The 21,062-nt window shown below is 39.4% G+C and overlaps 1 protein-coding gene across 4 annotated transcripts in view; it reads left to right on the top strand.

The window, feature by feature from the left end:
* Adamtsl1 (ADAMTS like 1) overlaps positions 1-21,062 on the top strand; it is a 383,172-nt gene that overhangs the window by 154,050 nt on the left and 208,060 nt on the right. For all 4 annotated transcript variants that reach the window (XM_052176711.1, XM_052176713.1, XM_052176712.1 and 1 more), the window contains exons 6-7: positions 6,068-6,142; positions 10,292-10,449. In XM_052176711.1, the coding sequence (XP_052032671.1) occupies positions 6,068-6,142; positions 10,292-10,449 (233 nt within the window). The remainder of the gene's footprint in view (positions 1-6,067; positions 6,143-10,291; positions 10,450-21,062) is intronic.

Genomic DNA, 21,062 nt, shown 5'->3' on the forward strand with positions numbered 1-21,062 from the left:
ATATACAATTGATATTTATGATTAATATTTATTATTTCTTCTTTAAATGCATGGTAGCATTCACCAGTGAAATCTTATGGGGTAAGGACTTTTTTCAGTACTTAACTTTCTGAACATATGGAATATAGTTATAGTGACTATTTTAATGTCCATTCTGTTTTGATTGATGGATTTTTCACTTCAGTTGGGCTATATTTTTGGGTTCTTTACTTGTCTGGTAATTTTTGACTGGATTCCAGTCATTGCAGATTTTACTTTGTTGGGTATGAGATATTTTTGTATTCCTATAAATATGCTTAAGCTTTGTTCTGGGAGCAGTTAAGTTGCTTGAACTCAATGTGATCCTTTTGAGTCTTACAATTTGGTAGATGGGAGCAAAGCCATGCTTGGCCTAGAGTTAATTGTACCCTTCTACAAGGCAAGACCCTCTGAATTCTCAATGTTCCATGAATTATGATGTCTCCAATTCTGGCTGGTAGGATAAGACATTCTTTTCAGCCCTGTGTGACTACAGTCTATTTGTCCTTTCCCCAAGTAAAGTCAGTGTCCTTACTTTGATGCATTGACACAAATGCTTCAAGACCACCTTACCACACTTATTCCCCTCTCCCTCTCCCTCTCCCTCCCCCTCTCCTTCTCCCTCCCCCTCCACCTCCCCCTCCCCCCTCCCCCTCCCCCTTCCCCTCCCCCCTCCCTCTCCCTCTTCGTTTCCCTCTTCCTCAATAGCTCTCTTTTCTCGTAGTTTTTTTTTCTCAAGAAATTCTAACTGGTTCCACTTCTTGGTATCTCGGGTTTGTCTCCTCACACTCACAAAGCCATGGCTAGGAAACCTAATCAAGAAAATAAGACAATGAACCACTAGGTTGCTTTGCTTCCTGACTCCTGGGAGTTGTTGCCCATCTCTACCCAATGTCTTGAACACCATGGTTTTATAAAAATTTATCTGATTTATTTTGGTTATTTTAGACAAGATATTAAAACTGCTCCCTAATTCCTCTTGGCTGAAAGTAAAAGTCTTGGTACTAGGTTCTTCTTTCATTTTTGCAAATATGTTGTATAGCCCTTCCAAATTGCATTACCTGACAGTCTCTGCAGTTATTTCCCAGGGATTGATAAGTGTGTGATACTAGTGTGAAAATTTCTTTAATGCTCATTTTACAAGTATGCCAGCTAGTTTTTTAATATAATATTTTGTATTTTTGAGAATTTTTGTATACGTATACAATGCAATTATGATGTTAGTATCTATACAGCTAAAGGGGAATGAAGTAGGATCACTGCAAAAACAAGACTTAAGACACTATTGTGAAATATATCCTAATATAAAATATGAGTGTGTTCCTCTTAGAATCAATGAAACAGATTATTTTCACAATAGAGCTTATTTTGATTAAATATAACTTTGGAGAGCACTATAGTTTTTGGCCTTGACTCTAAAAAAGATAAAATTCTCAAGTTGATAATGGAGAGAGCATTGTTTGGCCTGACTAGCATATATCTTTCATTATGCAATTATGGATAAACTTGGGTGGGATGGATGGTTGAAAAGCTTAAATATTAAACCTCTCCTCTTTTACTTGATATGTTTTTAGAGCACTAAAATTGATAAGAAGCTTTAAGATACATTTTCAAAATCTTCTCAATATTGGCAGACTTTTTGTGTTAACACCAATCATCATTTCATTTTTTAAAAATAAGATTAAGTATTATCCCTAGGGAAGATTTCTTCAAAATGTGAACTTACCAGCAGATCTAAAAACCTAAGAAAAACTCAAATATCCAAATAATAAACATGTATTTTCAAAGTATTAGCTTTTTCAGCTTTCTTTGATTCATCAAGTCAAGGCACAGATAGACTTTAAAACTTCATTCAAAATGCTCTATATAGAAAAGAAAACATCTGCTACACAATAAAATGATCAAAGAAATCTTTTAAGCACATTCCTTGGTAACAATTTGCTTATGAAATGTCAGTTACAACCCAAGTTTTTGAAATGACAGAATTCATGATTCCCATGAAGAACTTGTCCATTTAGCACAGAAATATGTTATCTAATCTCTCTTAAAATGTTGATTAGTAACCTAGAAATGTTTCAAAGACTGGCCTCATGGTTCTGTCAACAAGGCCAGATTAGATTAGGACAGATGCCGTGGATCATGAAACAGTGTGCCTTTGTAGAAGAGGACATTCAGAGGAACATGTGGCATGGTGAGAGATGTGTCCACCTTCCCCACCTAACCACATCAATCGCACTAGTGACTGAAAGCAGGCATCACAATGCCCCATACCTTGGAACCTCTTAAACACCTCTGTGTATAACAGTGATGCCAGTTAGAAGAACCTGCCCTAAATCAATGAGAATTTATTGTTAAATGCAACAATGTTTTCTAGCTCAAAGAATGCTTCTTCTATCAGCATGAAGAAAGGAATTTTCCCATTCTTTTTGTATTTTAGTAGTTGAGAAATTCATGCATGAGGAAAAGTGTATTCATATCATTTTGCCCCTTCCTTTCTTACCTTCAACTCCTCCCATGTTCTTCCCAGTATCCCCTCTCAAATTCAATGGCGTCTTCTTCTATAGTTGTCATAGAATTATAAACGATATGTGTACAGCCTACTGAGTCCAATTAGCGTTGCCTATATAGACTTGTGTTTAGGGCTGACCATTTAGGATTGTCACATCAGGAGCCCATTTCCTACATTATGTTCTAACATGCATCAGATGCTATTAACAATTCTTATGATACGCATGTTTGATACATCCTGAGTTAAATGGAATGAAATGGTTTCTCTGATTCAGCGTAGCTAAGGAACTAAATGAAATTAATGAAAGGGCTTTAAGAATTCCATGAATAGGGTATAGTCAATAGGATCTCCTATTTTCCCCTAAGAACCTTTTATTCAGGAAACATATGTGGTGATTTGAATAAAAGTGGCCCCCATAGGTCCATAGGGGTGGTCCTATTAAGAGGTAGGGCCTTGTTGGAGTATGTGTGGCTTTGTTAGAGGAGGTTTGTCACTAGGGGGTGGACTTTGAGGTCTGGCTTAAGCCAGGTTTAGTGGCTCAAACTGTGTCTTCCTGGTGCTTGTGGATCTAGATGTAGAACTCTCAGCTCCCTCTCCAGCACCATGTCTGCCTGCATGCTACCATATTCCTGCCATGATGATAATGACTAAATCTCTGACTGTAAGCCAGCCTCAATTAAATGTGTTCCTTTAAAAGAGATGCTGTGGCCATGGTGTCTCTTCACAGCAATAGAAACCCCAAGACACCAACTTTGAGGCTAATAAATCATTTATTTGATTCCTTTGCCTCTCACATAAAGGGTGACTTTAAAAGACTGTTGAAGAACTTTGTAGAACAAAGTAATGAGTTGACTAGTTCCTGGTGAGTGACGGGTCTATCTGCTCACAACATAAGAGCTATAATCTGTACAGCTCCTCCAACCTCTGTGCTGAGCTCTACCCATTACTTTAGTGCCTGTGTTAAAGCATTCTCCTCTTTAACTAAGCACATGCAAAAGGGTGTCAAAAGATATTTCTTCCCTCTGTTTGGTGGGCTTTCTTCATCTTACCTCACACCCTCTGCAGTCTTCCCAATTCCTCCCTAACCCCACCCCCACCCCCACCCCTACCCCACCCCCGCTGGAGCATACAAACTTTAGCATATCAGCCAAAAAGCAATGTTACTGGCTCAGCACATGGAATGTAAGTTACTCCTAACAAAGCCTGAGCTGGGCCCATGGGCTGTGTGGGGGTCAGAAGACTGCAGCTGAGCACAGCAGTGCCAAGCAGAAAGCTTCCCTTTCACTTGGACTTCATTTGACCTATGGATAAACAAAGACTTGCTATTTCTAGAAATCCCATTGTTTTAACTTCTTTGAATTTCTTTCGCAAACTTCCAAATGCACGTGTTTATGGAACTTGAGGTCTGCAGGCTGGGTCTTAATGTCCCTGTGTTCCTCTCCTGTTTTTCTCTTACTCTGTTTGTTTCATGTGCCACAAAGTCCTAGCTCTCAGAGTTATATACTTTTACTCAACAATGCATGGCATTAAAAACAGCAATAAAATTATAATGTGAGTAGAATATTCAACATCCTCAATAAATGTAACCTGTTCAGGGCAGGAATGAAAACTAGTAATTCACCCTCCTCAATGCAGGCTATGTCCTAGAGAACTCATGGTGTTTAACTGTACATAAATTAAAAATCTTTGAGCCCTGTGTATGCCTGGTACCTGTGCAAAACAGAAGATATTAAAACTGGAGTTAATGACGGTTATGTGGTTATGTGACAGTTAGCTGCCATGTGGGTGCTGGGACTCAAACTCAGGGTGTCTGGAAAAGCAGCCAGTGCTCTTAACTACAATCTTATGGAGTCTTGGACTAAAGGGAGGAAAATAAATGTATTCAAGACTTACTGTGTTCCAAGCAACATAGTTTTATGTGTATCTGTTATTTATATCTGGGTACGGCAGTATTTAATGTCACCTTATTTTACAAGCATAATTGGGTGAGACTCATTAGATAACTTCAGTAGCTCACTATCTGAACTAACCTGCACTGGGAATCTTTTATTTAAACCTCATTTTCCAGGTACTATGATGGTGTCTGATGTTGGAAATACAAGAAGAATGAATAGTCACAGATAATTTCTGGGTGTAATGACTCTTAAATGTGCTCTTTAAAATAGAACTTGCCTCTTTTTGTTCCCTTGTTTCTTGACTGCTTTTCTATCCACTTGGACTTGCTTTAGTTACGTTGCTTCTGGAGATTCCCATTCATCATAAAATCCTCTTTGTTTATGTCACCTGCCATGGGTGAAGCAGTAAATAGTCTTACATGAACGTGGTCTGCAGCAAACATTATCACAGGTGATAATATTCAAGTGATAATGTCTGTGATGCAATCAAGGTGGATATAATCCACCTCCAATTATTTTTTAGGGTTTATTTTTAATTTGAATTATGTGTAGTTGTATGTGCATGCATGTGGGTATGTGCTTATGTGTGCAGGTACCTAAGGAGGCCAGAGGCATCAGATCCCCTGAAGCTGGAGATACGGATGGTTGTGAACCACCTGATATGGATGCTGGGAACTGAACTCATGTCCTCTGGAATGGCAGCAAGAACTCTAAAGTGCTGAGCCATCTCTCCAGCCTCTTTGTATTTTTAAATGTCTGCATCTCATGAATGTAGGCTCAATTTTTAGGTAGGGAGATCTATCCTAAAATAATCTTTGATTCAGACAGAGTTTTAAAAGTATTTCAAAACAGATATGGAAGATGTGGAGCAATATTTGAAATCATTTACCAGGCTTCACAATATTTCATTAAGAACAAAAGTCAAGAACAGGAAGGAAGGGGCTTCAGAGTTCAGAGCATACGCATGTATTTTCTCCTTCGTAGTCCGCCCCATTTAGCTAAGATGCTCTGACAGAGAGAGGTGCAAATTCAAATAAGTACACTGTCCTTTGAACACAAGGGCTTTTTTTTTTATTCTAACCCAGTACAAATGTTAAAATTCGATGGCAATTTAAAGTCAAAGAATTCCTTGCAAATCCATTTTTTAATCAAAATTCACATGGATGGGGCTAGAAAGATGAGTATGTGATCAAAGCACATACCGCTTTGCAGGAGCCTCAAGCTCAGTTTTCAGCGGCCATGTCAGGTGGCCCACAATGCCCTGCGGCTCCAGCTCCCTGATCTCTACCATCCTCTTCCGGTCTCTGCGTACAACTCCACTCACACGTGTACACATTCCCACCAGGACACAGATGAACAGACAGGCACACACAAACTCATTTAAAAATAAAACATCTTTTTTAAAAAAAATCACATTTATTTTTAAAAGTCTAATTTCCCCTAAGCTAAGCAGTGGTAGCGACTTTGCCATGTTTTATTTTGGAGAAAGTAGACATTTTAATTCTAAACCATTGCCTTTCACATTTCACACACTATGAAAAAAAAAAAACATTTAAATCTATTGTTGCTTCCTTTGTGTGGAATGCAATCAGTAATTCTTTTGTCAAGTTATATGCCTTTAAAGTTTTGCTCTGTTTCTTTCTAGCGGATGACACCGTGGTCGCCATTCCTTACGGCAGCAGACACATCCGCCTTGTCTTAAAGGGGCCAGATCATTTGTGTAAGTAGAGCTACTGTTTTCCTTGGGGGACTCGAGAAATTTTAGCTGTTACTATTAACTTTTGTTCCTAGAAGGGATTAAAGCTCAATAGAGCCTATACCCCAACCCTACCCTCAACCCATCTCAGTCCTGTGATATGATAGACAGAATGGATTCTGTTTGTATTCGACTGTGTGGTAAGAAGGAGGAAGCCTTTGCAGTCATCTGTAAGCACAGTCACCCAGGGTGTCAGTGCACTGTTTCCGGGCTAAGCACATGACTGAGTCCCTAAACCTTCATGACATTTACCTCGGTTCTGCTGTCTTTCTCTATAGTTGTTCTTGCCCTTTTCTTTTCTCACGTTTTCTAGCCTCCCTTTTCCTTTTCCTCCTTCTACTGTTTTCATTTCTTCTCCTCTCTTCCTTATGTATTTTAAATCTTTACTTCATCAGTCCACAAATAATATAGAAGTAACAAAATGTGATGTTTCAAGCAAACTGTTGCAGACCTTTCAATTCTGTGAATTAATTCATAGTCCTCACATCTTGAAGACAAATGGTAGGATTTGGGATGAAAAGGTGATAAAGCTTTAAAGATAAAATGGTAGCTTTCTCCTTGTAGGGGTCATCAAACTAGTGGTTATCAACCTTCCCAGTGTAATAGAGTTCTTCATGTTGTGGTGCCCTCCAACCATAAAATTATTTTATTGGTACTTCATAACTGTAATTTTGCTACTGTTAAAAATCATAATGTAAATATCTGATATGTAGGATATCTGGTGTGGAATGCCCCCCCCCCAAAAAAAGGGTCTTGACCCACAAGTTAAAAAGCACTGGTCTAAGAACTGATTTTCAGTCATGCCAAGGAATACACAACCACATCCTATTCCTGATGGTTCAGTGCTATCTAGATAGAGATCTGAAAATCACAGCCGGAAGTTGTGGTCTGTAAACAGACAGAGGGGGGATATGAGGACATTTTCTGTTCTCATGCTCTCTTCTTTTCAGTTCTTCCCTTAGCACTTCTGCCAGTTTAAGTAGCAAGGATTATTTCCTGGCAATTAGACTATCGTTATAATCAGGTAAACAAGAGGAAGACAGATCAGAGCCTGGAGAAGTTATCATACCCTACTAAGTCTTTCTAAAAACAAACACATTTAATCAAAGAGATGAGGTTTAAAAGGTCTTGTAAAGCAAGGGGTGAGGTACAGTTTAGACACTGATATGTCATCCTTATATGGACCCAAGTTCTTTTCTAATCCTGGACAGCCCCATAAAGTCCACCATTTACATGTCAAAAGATGATGTATGTGTACACTTTATCCCATCCAAATGACTTGTTTATCCCCTTGAGAACAGGACACAGATAACTGCTATTGAACAACAACACTCCAAAATGGAAATCTGTGAGTAGTGCTGGAGCCTGAAATAAAATAGCCAGGCTGGGATCATCATCAGGACACAGGGAAATGACTGGACAATGCTGAAGAAATACTTAAAACAAAAGTCTTACATTTTTATAAATATGTTAATCTCCTGTATTCCCCTAGTTTTATGACTGCTAAGGAGCTGAAGAATTGGGAGTCTAGGAAGATGGCTCAGTTAGTAAGGAGCTTGTTGTGCAAGCCTGAGGGTCTGAGTTCAGATCCTCCAATACCCACATTAAAAAGCTAGATAAGAAATCAGTGTGGGGACTCGAGAGATGGCACAACAGATAAAAGCCCTAGCTGTTCTTCCAGAAAACCCAGGTTCAATTCCCAGCATCCACACTGCAGATTGTAGGTGTCTCTAACTCCAGTTCTTTGGGATCCAACACCCTCATACATGCAGTCAAAATGCCAATGCAAGAGAACTTTAGATAGATGATAGATAGATAGATAGATAGATAGATAGATAGATAGATAATTAAAATTTAAAAAGAAAACACAGTATTTGTCTATAATCCCAGCACTGGGGGCAGAAACTAGCTTGTGCTGCAGAGCTCATTAGCCAGCCAATACGTGAGTCCCAGGTCCAGAGAGAGAGACCCTGTCTTAAGAAAGTAAGATGTAGGATGATTGAGGAAGACTCCTAGCACCAACACCAACATCTGTCCTACCTACACACACACACACACACACACACACACACACACATACACACACACACTTCACACAGAGGCACAGAACAGCTCAAAAGCGGGGGAGGATTAGGTATTTAGTTGAATTGTCCTAAAGAGTGGCTAGGTAATCTGCAATTCACAAATGAGATCTCCTTTTCCCCAGCAAGCATGCTGCTTACACTGTATAAGTAGGAAATACCAAGTGGTCAGCCTCGAATTCACAAACATACAAGGAATGTTACATGGACTGAGCAATTTGTAGGGCATAGATATATGTAATAACAGTTAAAGAAATAGAGGCCATGAATTTGAGATCAAGGGTTGGTACAGGAAGGATTGGAGGGAAGAAGAGAAAGGGGAGACATTACATAACTATATTTTAGTTTCAAAATGTATTTTTAAAGAATTTGTTGTTTTATTTCTGTTTTTAACTTTTCAGTTATTTCTACAAAATGATGGGAGGAGAAATAATGATGTCCCATTTCTCCTGTGGATGTTTTCCCTTCATTAGCACACAATGGGGCCATTTATATATTTAAATATTTACATACTTAAATATTCCTGGTAGACAAAGCAGCTTCGCACCAGCCTCCCCACTCTCTCGTCCTCCTTCCTTACTCCCTGCCCTACTCTCTTTCTGGGTCTCTGTACAGGGTTTAACATGTAGCCCTTATTCTCCTGGAACTTGCTCTGTAGAGCAGGGTGACCTCAAACTTAGAGATCTGCCTGCCTCTGCCTTCTGAATGATGGGATAAAAGATGTCTTCCACACTGCCACTGCCTAGCAGCTCATTTTTAATCAGGTGTATCTTGAGGACAGAAGGGAAGCCTCTCAGTAAAACTGAGTCTGTTGCTCATGCCTAGGGTACACACCCAAGCTTCTAGCATCTCCAGAAGCTTTAAGATCGGTTTCAATCCAAAAGTCCACTCTATAAAATAGAAGAGAGGGGTCATGATTAAAGCTGGGGTGAGAGACACAGAACCTCTTTCTACTGAAGAACTGCTGTCAGAAACAATGATTCTGGTGCATTTTTTTTTTTATAGAAACCAACTGCCTAAGTCCTCTGTCTGTCTTCATATAGGTCACAGTTAATCTAAATACCTTCTCAATGACAACTGTGTGTTCTCTATGATATCACAATATATATTGTCAATATATATTCAGTAACCACTGTTCTTCTCCAGCCCTACTCCCCCACTTTTGATTGTTCTGTTTCTGTACTCAAATAACCCTGATTGTGCTTATATGAGATAATTAATATATGATGTGACATATTAATATATATCAATATATAATCACAATAACTTCATTTGCAATCACACATATAATCATGATTTTCTTAAGCATTCTCTAATTTCCTATAACAAAAGATGCTGTGTCATTGGACAAATTTAGACTTGAATGCTCTAGGATTCATTTCTTTCTGCTTGTGTTTATAAAATATCATATGTGAAAAAAACTGATATCAAAAGTCATTGTGAAAAGAGGGGGGACTCAATGAATGGTACCTGTCCTTAGGCCACTATGTTTTTTTCAGTTGAGCAACAACATATGTACAGTAAGCAACAGAAGGTACAAAGGGAAGGAGGGAGGGAGGCAGGGAGGGAGGGAGGTGCATGAAAAGGAAGTTGTACAGATGCTGAGACAACACATGGATCCACCTAGACCCGCCTCAATGAATAAAAAGAAAGCTGGGGGAAATTTCTGGGCTGAAGGCAACCAGGACAGAAGTCAGATATGTTTGAGGCATGGGTTGACCTAAGGAATTGGGTTACAGTAAAGAGGGATGCTCAGATGAGGTCACTGGAAAGTCAAAGGGTATTTTGACAGGGAACCATTGATGCTTGGATAGTGAGTTTTAAAATAATTTCATTTGTAACATAATCTTCTATATGATATAGACAAGTTTATATACCTTATTTATATTACAATTTCAATAGTATCAGTTATCTAAAGAATAATGCTCCTTTCTTAAGTAGCTCAAGTTTTAATTCATAAAATATGTTTGCATGTGCTCTGTGGTAGCCCCAGGCATACCTGCCTCTCCTCTTCTTGCATTTGATTATATAGATCTGGAAACCAAGACGCTCCAGGGGACTAAAGGTGAAAACAGTCTGAGCTCTACAGGCACTTTCCTTGTGGACAATTCTACAGTGGACTTCCAGAAACTTCCAGACAAGGAGATACTGAGGATGGCTGGGCCACTAACAGCAGATTTCATCATCAAGGTAAAGCCTGTTTGGCTCCTTCAAATTAATTCACATCAAAAAAGATGGCACTTGTAATTGCTAGAAGAAATAGAGGATAGCCGGACAGTGGTGGTGCATGCCTTTAATCCCAGGGAGGCAGAGGCCAGTGGATTTCTAAGTTGGAGGCTAGCCTTGTCTACAGAGTGAGTTCCAGAACAGCCAAGGCTATACAGAAAAACCCTGTCTTGAAAAACCAAAAAAGAAAAAAAAAAACTAAAAAAAGAATAATAAAAAGAAATAGAGGATAGATGATAGATAGGTATGTAGATATGTAGATAGATAGATAGATAGATAGATAGATAGATAGATAGATAGATAGATAAACAGATAGATTAAATAGAAAATAAATGATAGATGATAGATGGATGGGTAGATATATGATAGAAGATAGATTGATAGATATAGCAATAGATAGATCATAGATAATGATTTATGATAGGTAGATAGATAAAAGATGTTAGATAATACAGATAAAAAGATAGAGAAATAGCTAAATAAGAACTTTATAATAGATGGGTAGGTAGATAATAGATAATGATGTGTATGTGTATGCTTTACCCAGAAAAATGTTTAATTCAAGAGTTTAGTTAGCTACATGTTCAATGTCATATGAACATATGATGTTTTTAAGGAACTTTAAATATATTATTAATAAATGGCCTCCCATACATAGCCAATATAGCTATCATTAGTTGGAGGGCATAAATCATTTCTGAATTATTAAAGTACAGTTGTTGACTAATATAAGGTATCCTCAGTAAGAGAGAAATGCAAACTGATAACCTGTAGACCTAGCCAACCAGTCATACTTCCTATGGCAAATTCGGTTTTCTCTTTTGCTGGCAAGAAGATTGACTGACTTCCTTATATCAGAGCTGCCCTGCCCTTAAAGGTAATATGAAACACATTGCTGGAAGCAACCGGACATTCTATTGGAAAAATGCACACACTGGGAAGAACACTTGGGAATCACAATAAAATAAAACATTTTTTTCTTTAGGAGGTCAGGAGGACCTGAAGGGTTTCAGCTGTAAAGCTGTAAAACTTGTAATGTGTCCAGGACTCCATAAATTTTTTCATCATGAGACCTGGAGCCAGAGGACATTTGATTTAAGCAAAGATTTGGTGACCCCATGGCAGCCTGAAGTAAGAATACATAGAGGAAGATGTGATAGGCAGTGAGGTTGTATGGAAGAAAGGTTCCAGAACACTGTCCTCTATCTCCATCTGTACGGTTGCTCTTTTTAATTCAGGCCAGATGCTGGCCACATGAATATGAAGTTGAAGCTACAAACTACTAGAGATAGCACACAATAGCACATCTAGTAAAAATCAAGTTGTATATTAATTCTTTGAAACCTGTAGAGTACTGCTGAATAGACCATTTATAGAATAGTCATTTCCCTGGTGGCCTTACAACAGTTAATATGCATGATAAATATATAGAGTTAAATTCCAGTAAGACTACACATCTTCCAATAGTTCATAGCAGCATTTAACCCCTTCCATCCATCTGGTTACCTTCAGCCCATCACCCTTTAGAAACTCTATAAGCATAGTGAAGTGAGCATATTCAAGATTGAACTTAAGTAAACTCAGAAACCCACAATGCCATGTTTTTTTTCTTTATCATCTCCATCTTTTTAAATATTTATATTAATTGCTTTCAGTTAGCACTCAGGTTTCTCTTAGACATGTGTCTGCTTCACACTTGCTGACCACTGCTCTTCCCAGATTCCTCCCCCATTCTGACGATCCCCTTCCTCCACTTAAGTTATCCTGCTTGTGCTTATATGACATGATACATATGTGACTATACATACATGTGTATATTTAAATCTAGATTTTACACACATAAAATGCTATGTTTTTCTCAACCACCCTTCCAGGAATAGGAATAGTATTGCTTAGCCAAGCAAATCAGAAACCTTTGAATCACCTGGTTTCTCTTCTTTATGCAATAAACTTTGTTTCTATACCATTCCTCCAGTTCTTCTCCATTCCAGCTGCCTTTGTTTTAGTTTAGATCTTTGCAGTTCTTTAACTAAACTAATACTGTGGATACTGATTGGGGTTTTTTTCTTTTAGCTCAGATCCCTTATCTTTTTGGATTCTTAATTGTTTTTCTAGAATTAATTGTGCCCTTTTCAGAATCCTTCCTAGTCCTTCTACTTCGATATTAAAATCTGAATTCACAGCACAGCACCTATTGTTTTGGTAATCAGGGTTCTTGATGTCTTTCCACCTTACTTTTGACTTGGCCCCTTGTGTTTAGGCTTAGAGACTATCAAGTCCTAACCCCACACCCACATCATCATCATCATCATCATCATCATTGTCTTGGAGAAACATCATGGTCTCTACCTAAAATGTCCCTCTCTTTTCCCCTGGCATCTTCTTCACAAATCCCTGGATCTCCTTTACCATTTCTTTCTTAATCACACATTTGTTCATGTTTTCTCATTGTTTCTAGAGGAAGGGGCTGTATTATATTTATCTTCATATCTCAATAAAAGCAAACCATGAAGCATGAGTAGATGCCAAAAGAATAAAGAATTCAGCTCTCATTGTGCTGTAACAGGTGATGACATACCCATTTTATCAACAATGAAACTCAGCTTCAAGAAATATTTACCCAAGGTCAAATCCATGGTAATCTTGGGTGAATTTTCTTTTCTTCCAGCCTAAAACTCTTTTCCATTTTCTATGTTCCTTCTTAAGAATGTATTTCCCCCCTAAGCTCTCATTGGAAAACATCTGGAATTAAATGAATGTAAAGTTATTCTAAATTAGATTATGTAAAATTTTAATGTATTCATACAAACTTGAAAATGAGCCAGACAATTTAAGAAATATAGAAAAACATTTCAAATCACCCTTTCACCAGAGATTCATGATGAAATAAATTTCTATGTTTCTTTAGTCAAGGAAAGAATCTAAAAGTAAAAGATTATAATTTTTCATATTTAGCTGTCAAAATTTATCTAAACTTGTGGATTCAGGTTGATTGACAGCAGTATTGACTGCTGTGAATGATGTTGGGATGGGCACAATAGAACAGATGTCTCATCAACGTGCCCACTTCACGCCCTTTGATTATATACACCCAGGTGGGGATTGTTGCATTTTATGGTACTTCCTGTGGTGCTTCTATGTCTTCAACTTTTTGAGGACTTCTTTTTTAGTAGGTTGGACCAATTTACATTGCCACACTCAGTAGAAAGGCTCCCTTCTCTCTGCATTCCTGCCAGCCTTAGCTCCCCTCAGTTCAATAACTGAGTTGATCCTGGCAGGTATTTGGGCCAACAGGTGACCATGGGTTTCTTTGTCTTTCCATCATGATTGGAGATGCTGGGTGTCTGTTGGCACTTTGAACTCCCTCTTATAAGATCATTAGCCTCTTTTAACCAAGTCATTTCCTTTCTTGCTATTCCATTGTGTTTCTAGCATATTTTGCATATTCACTATGTATGGTTTACACATAGTCTCTCCCATTCCTTGAAATGTTCTCTTCTGTTTATTGCTTCCTTTCCTGTGTACAATCCTTTTTAATTTAACATAATATCACTTTCCCTTTGTTTTTGTTCCTTTTTCTTTTGAGGTTATTTACCACCCCCAGAAATCATTAAAAGACAAATGAGTGTCATCAAACTATCCCCACTGTTTCTTCTAGTGTGTTTATAGTTGTAGGATCTACATGTCAAGTTGAGATCTTTGTGCCTGAAAGAGTCTGAGCTGACTTGTGTGTATGGTTAGGGACAAGGCTCTAATTTATTCTTCCACCTGCAACATTTGGGTTCCCAGACACTAATTATTAAAGAGAATATTTCTTTCCTTATTCTGTATCCTTTGTAACTATGTCAAAACTAACTTGGCCCAAAATGCCCGGGTTCGTCTGCAGGCTCCCTGTTCTTCCCATTGGCTCATGGTTCTGTGTTCATACCAGTGCATTGCTGTTTTGATCATGTAGCGGACTCTGAAATCAGGTAGTGTGATGCTTCTAGCTTTGGTGTTTTCACTCAAGATTGCTTTGTCTTCTCAAAAGTATTCTGTTCTATGTGAATTTTTTAATCATTTTACATTTCCATGAAGAATGTCTTTGGAATTTGGATAAGGATAGTGTTAAATTTGTAGGTCACATCGAATGAGGCAGACATTTTAGCATTATTCTTCCAGTACATGGGCAAATATATTTTTCCATTCATCCGTGTCTTATTCCATTTCTTACCACAATATTTTACATTTTTTAGGGTACAGACTTTTCACTCCCTTAGTTACATTTATTATCTTGCTCCCTAAAGAAGTATTTGTTTCAAAAAATTTAAACTCCAAACATTGGTTGTACAAGCACATTTGGCAATGCTAGTGTGCTATGATGGATAAGCATTCTAGAATTTAGTATGTTCCACCGTTTACTGGCTGTGTGACCTCTCATATAATGTTTTATCTACTTGAGCCTGCTTACTCCTTCATAAAATAGTAATAAAATAGGACCATTCCCAATGGCGCCCCGTGGGGCATTAAATGAAATAATATGTATAAACATGGATAGAATTAAATTACTTCCTTCCTGTCTTTGAAATGCTTTACCTGCCAGTTACCCAATCGCAGTGCACACTCTACACAATAGATAAAAGTTTCTTCTCTGAAGATGGTCACACGCTGATCAATTTACAACTGGTATCCCAGCAACAATTTGGCAGGTATGACCAATAAAATCAATAGATGGAAAAGTGGGCTGCCCATGACATCTGTAATATGTGACTCACTGTGGGTAACTAACTGGGTTGTTACCTCCTGTGCCTCCTGTGTCTGTTCTGAAGCTGCAGACTTGGCAAATTCGAATCACGTTCCCTGATAAAAGACTCCACCCTTCCTCAGAAACTCTAATGTGCTCTAATTTTGAAAGAGCTGTGTGTTTGGATGTGTCCTAGGTTTGTCTGTTTGAACAGTTTATGTAGGAATTCAGATTAGATGAGGAGAAACTTGATGAGCATTGAGCTATGGAAGTGAGCTATGGAAGTAGTGGGAGCTCGCAGCCAGAAAGAAAAGAGTGGGCAGATGCAGAGCTAAAAGCCTGACTCAGAGGTTATGCACTTGTCGGTGGCGAACAATCGTTTCCTATGGAGAACAGTTTACAAAATGTGAACTTTTAGAGGTAGGAGAAAGACTAGCATTGTCCCAGCTGTTTGCCAATGTGGTATCTTGGTATGAATTTTACAAAATTTGCCAATATTGACAATATGCTTTAGTGTGTGTGGTAACTTCAGCTCCAGGGATGGGGGAGCACAGTCTGAGGTCCTGGGGACTGCAGGAGTTGGCTCCAGGAATCCCTGTACCTGCAGGGAGCTGATTGGTTCTCAGACCCTATGGGCACCCAGGCACCACTGAGAGCCGTGGAAGAACTGAGAACAGAGTGCCCACCCCCCAGCTGGATCTAGCTGGAGACCAAAGGGGAAAAGAGGGGAGCTAGGTCTGAGAGTCTCCTGTGGGGAGGAAAGTCCAAGGCTTGCCTGGAGGGTGGCTTGGCTTGACTTGGTGGAGGCCATGGCTGGGAGCTCTGAGAGGCCTGCAGCTCTTTGGGGAAGGCCTGTTCCATTATTCCCCACAGAGGATCCTGATGAAAAGAGGCAGTCCATGGTTTTAAGGCATTTATTGTCATTGTGGAGAATGATAATGAGTAAAGCCTTACCTCACTTTCTCAGGGCAGGCCTGAGGTTAAATACCTTTTGCAGGGAGGAGTGTCTGGGAAGGGGAGTTTATTGTCTAAGCCCTTCAGCCCTTAGGTACCTCATTAAAATGAAGATCTGTCTTCAGGCTATGTCACCGGTGGTCACATCCCCTACCTGTGGAGGGACTTGGATCATTGCCTTTACATGACTGATGGCCACAGTCCTATAGAGAGCAGCAGCCTTGTGTCAGGAGCCTGGTGTCCAGGAGTGTGGCAAAATGCCTACCTTTCCTTGCAGGGTTATCTGATGCAGGATCACCTGCAGGATCACCGTGGTTTCAAACCTAACTCAACCAGAAACCAGCCTGCCTTTCATGGTCCCACAGAGAGCCAGGAAGCAACCCTTCACCTTTGCTGCTGAGCATGGCGCTGTGCTATCCTGCCCTTTCCACCTCTGTCTCTACTCTACTCCTTTATGTGCTTGCCCTCCTTCTCCTGAAGTCTAGGATGGTCTTGCCAGGCTCAGGTTCCTTTTGGGTTCATCTTTTAGCCATTTTCTTCCTTGATGCATGACCTCGGTTGCTCCCAGAAAGACATTCTAGTCTACTACCCAGAGTCATAGCAGCATTAGCTAGAGCCATATCCCATGCCATCTGAAGGCCAAATTATGTATTTTCCCTGCTCAGGTCTACAATTCTCGGCATGCTTGAAAGTTCTTTAAGGTGCATAAAAACAAAGCTGAATGCTAACAAAATTTAAGTAGTTAATCTTATAATTTCCAAATGCTAAAATCATCAAATCATTGGGAAGATTGAGTCCCATGCTCCTTTCCACTAATAACAAGCCCTTTCTGCTGTTGCTATCCTGCCTGTGGAGACAGAGGGTTTTGTTTTATTTTTATTTTATTTAAGATTATTATTATTTGTGTTTGTGTGTATGTTCACATGTGCCACAGCACATGTGTGGAGGTCAAAGGCAACTTTCAAAAGCCAGTTCTGTCCCTCCACGTTGTGCTTCAGAGATCCAATAGGACTATCAGGCTTGTCTAGAAAGTGCTTTGTCCTTTCCAGCCATATTGTCAGCTCAAAAGGCCTCCTTTGAAGGGGCGTAGAGAATGGTCGTGGACGGAAATTCCTTTTGACCATTCTGCTTTGCTTTATGAGAAATATCATTTGCTGACAAGATAAACAATGTCTCTAAAATAGTTGTTCAGTGTCTTTAAATGTCAACAGAGTTTCTTGGACTTCATTGAAATAAAATCTTGTTCCAAACAAACTCAAAAGAAAACATGTTCCACACATAAATCACTTGTTCACCAATACATTGATTTGTTTAGCAACCGTTTGGTTGCCTACTGTATGGCAAGCATTGGAGATGATGCCAAAGAAAGAGGGTTTATCAAGAAGATGATGAGATGACGAACTATTGGAGATGATGCCAAAGAAAGAGGGTTTATCAAGAAGATGATGAGATGACGAACTATTGGAGATGATGCCAAAGAAAGAGGGTTTATCAAGAAGATGATGAGATGACGAACTATGATAAGAGACAGTGAAAGGAGCAATGATGCCCCCCACTTAATTCAAAGGCACCTGGTGCTGTAAAGATTGGGTTACTGTTCCATGTCATTGAAAACTCATACAGAAGCATTTAAACCATTTTTTTCACACACTTTAGGAAGTAGCATTCTGCCAGTTTACTAAACTAACCTAAAATTGAATACAATAGACCAAGACAATTAAGAAGTAGGAGCCTTGGCTTTAATTCGTTTTCTCCTTGCCCTAGGAAGTAAGTTGATTTATTCCCACAGTCTCCACTCCCTCCCAAGTTACAAGGGAAACAGAGCACCCAAGAGCACTGTGGTCCTGTAACTTTCCACCTTGGGCCTTGATCAGTAGCTGCTCACCCAGGGCTCCCTTTTGTGTATCCAGAGTAGAAGCATGGTGGGTGAGGGAATTACCTGACTGCCAGCAACAACACTTTCCTGTCTGTGACAGAGATTCTGGCATCAGTGGAGAGAAGACATTTAGTGAGGTAACATAGGAAAGCTCACAAGTCTCCTTTTTCTCAGTAGAAAAGAGAGGAGTGCTTTCAGAACTATTCCTGTGGAGACTACTGTGATCTTGATGCTGTCTTCATGTGTTTATGCTGTTTCCTTTGTTCATTAAGCTGGATACTAACTTGGAGATCAACCATCTCCCCCCCTCTCTACACACACACACACACACACACACACACACATGCACACACACACACACACACACGCACATGCACACATACACACACACACACACACACACAAGCACACGCACACGTACCTTCCCACAACTCCATTTTTAAGGTGCTGTCAGCTATGAGCCTTCCCATTCTCTTTCAGTGTGAGACATCCTTAAGCTGAATTAGAAACACTGAGATGTTGCAAGTATAGGAAGAAGAGCTTAGTCTTCAACATTTTTTTAATTCTTATTAGCATCAGGAGGTCAAAATTACATATGCCAGATGTGTTTAGCTCCCTGCACCAACATTCTAAGGTGTCAAACTGAAGCTTTTCAAATACTCTTGAGGACTAGCACGTGATGTGTGAGGATTTAAGGTTTGTGGGATGGCAGAGCTAATGATAACAAGGACTAAGCAGTCCTGAATGAAGAAAAACAGAACATACACTTTGGCTGGCCTGTCTCCATGAGCAACTATTAGACCACCAAGGATACATGTCGGCCTTATCTTTATTTTAAGTGCTTGTCTCTACTTTAAAATGAGAATTGAAGGAGACATTATGATAGAAATGAGGACATGGAAAGGTGAATTCACACTTCATCATGGCACCACTGTGAATATTGAAGATGCTCTGAGAAGAATAGCAGCTTTAGAGACACATAGACCTGAACTCAAATTCTATGTTCCTCTTTGTTAGCTAGACAGCTTGAACAAATCATTGAATTTAAATCATTGTAATTTAAATGTGAAAAACCCACACTGTCTTAAGATTAAATTTAATATAAATAAAACATACCTCAGCCGTGGTAGGAATGTGGTGTGTGCTGACCATCACTGTCATTGTTAAATGGAGAACATGACTATGGAGAACGGAAATGTTCTGCATGTGGACAAAACCAAGCATGGTTATGAAGCAGAGGTCTTCATTCTCGTGATCCATTTCATCTATTTTAAAAGACCCCCTTTTTCACTTGTGATTGCTCCAAATCTAAGTTCTCAACCTTAGAACCAATTCATAGTCTTTACAATCTCTGTGGGGCTCACATAGGACAACACTCTCCTGTAGCTGCCTCTTCTCCTTCCTTCACCATAATGTCTGCCAAAATGCCTTCTTGGTATCCATTCCCTCCTCTCCTCTCAGCTATGAAGAGTTTTATTGGTAGCTTCTTTTCTTTTCTTTTCTTTTTATTTTTTTATTTTTTTTTTTTTTTGGTTTTTTTGGTTTTTTGGTTTTTGGTTTTTTCGAGACAGGGTTTCTCTGTATAGCCCTGGCTGTCCTGGAATTCACTCTGTAGACCAGGCTGGCCTCAAACTCAGAAATTCACCTGCCTCTCCCTCCCAAAGTGCTGGGATTACAGGCGTGCTCCACCACCGCCCGGCTTATAGCTTCTAACGAGCCTATAAAGGGACTTGCTCCATTTTTTTTTTTTACCAGATCTGAAGGCAAATGGACACCACTTAGATATTCCAGGGCAAGGCCTCATCATTTTAACCATAGCTAGTTATGATTCCCCCATTGTAGGCCCAGATATCCAGAAAAAAAAAAAAGGATCCAGCAATGTAAGTGGTAGGTAGGGTGCTGGCTGTCATGGACCTCTCACCCGCCACACTGCATCTCTACTGCTGCTCTGCTAAGGGCAGAAGAGTAAAGGAGAGCCCTGAGTGAGTTGTTGCTGTGCATCTTTGAGCTATTGCCACAGTGTCACCTGTCTAGGTGGTAGCTCTTTCAGAGCTGCAAATGCCCTTGTGGAGACACATCATATACCATATATATCATACAAGGGGAGAAAAAACAGTTCTCAAATTTTTTTCTTCCCATTTTTCAAGGGTATTGGGTTCAAGCAAGAGCTCTCCTTAATAGTTTCCTGCATGATAACCACAGCTCAGAAGGAAGTGGAGGAATGCTGGAGTTAAAGCAATCAGACAAAAGCTTACCAACTAATGAAATGAATGATGGATCCCTATCCTGCAATTAGGTACCATGTGTCTGAGATGTGGGACTGTGGAGGACTGTGCATCCCTCTGATACCACCACATCCTCTGGTTTTGTTTTGAAAGATGGGTTTATCACTGTTTGCTCCAATTAAAAAGGGCCCTAAAGGTCCATTAATCAGAGTGGTGTGAAATGAGACCATCTGTAGGTTCCTGACCTTTCTCTCTTCCTAATCTCTGGCTCTCCCAGACTTTCTGGAGGGACATTTCCATCTATTTATATAAACTCTAAAGTCAGCCTAGAGTTTGGCACTTACAGGTTCTAACAACTTCTTGTTCATTCTTCCTATTTCTCCTCTGTCCTAGGTGTTGAGGGTACTTAATGAGATCAACATCAGACAAATGGGGCTTCCATTAGAATAATCTGAAGACCATCTCCATCAGATTGCCCTAAATAAAGGGCAGCAGTTGGGATGTTATGGATACTTAGGAACACATGACAAAGGATTAGGCCATGCTATTCAACTGAACCCTAAAACTTTTCTGATTATCACAAGTAGAGCTGGAGTAAGAAGTAATTCTGTCATTATTCCAAGAACATCTCTTAATATAGCAAACATCCCAAGTCTGGCCCAGCCTTGACTGTCACATCATTCAGTCCTCCTGAAGTTCATTGTTCTGTTTGTGTTAGGTACTTTTTCTTCTCTTGTAGTTTAAGTATGTTTGCTCAACCTTGTAATTTTAGGAACCATTAAAAGTTTACTGTCTCATA

The sequence above is a fragment of the Apodemus sylvaticus genome, chromosome 3 (genome assembly GCF_947179515.1).
Source record: "Apodemus sylvaticus chromosome 3, mApoSyl1.1, whole genome shotgun sequence".
Taxonomy (NCBI): Eukaryota; Metazoa; Chordata; class Mammalia; order Rodentia; family Muridae; genus Apodemus; species Apodemus sylvaticus.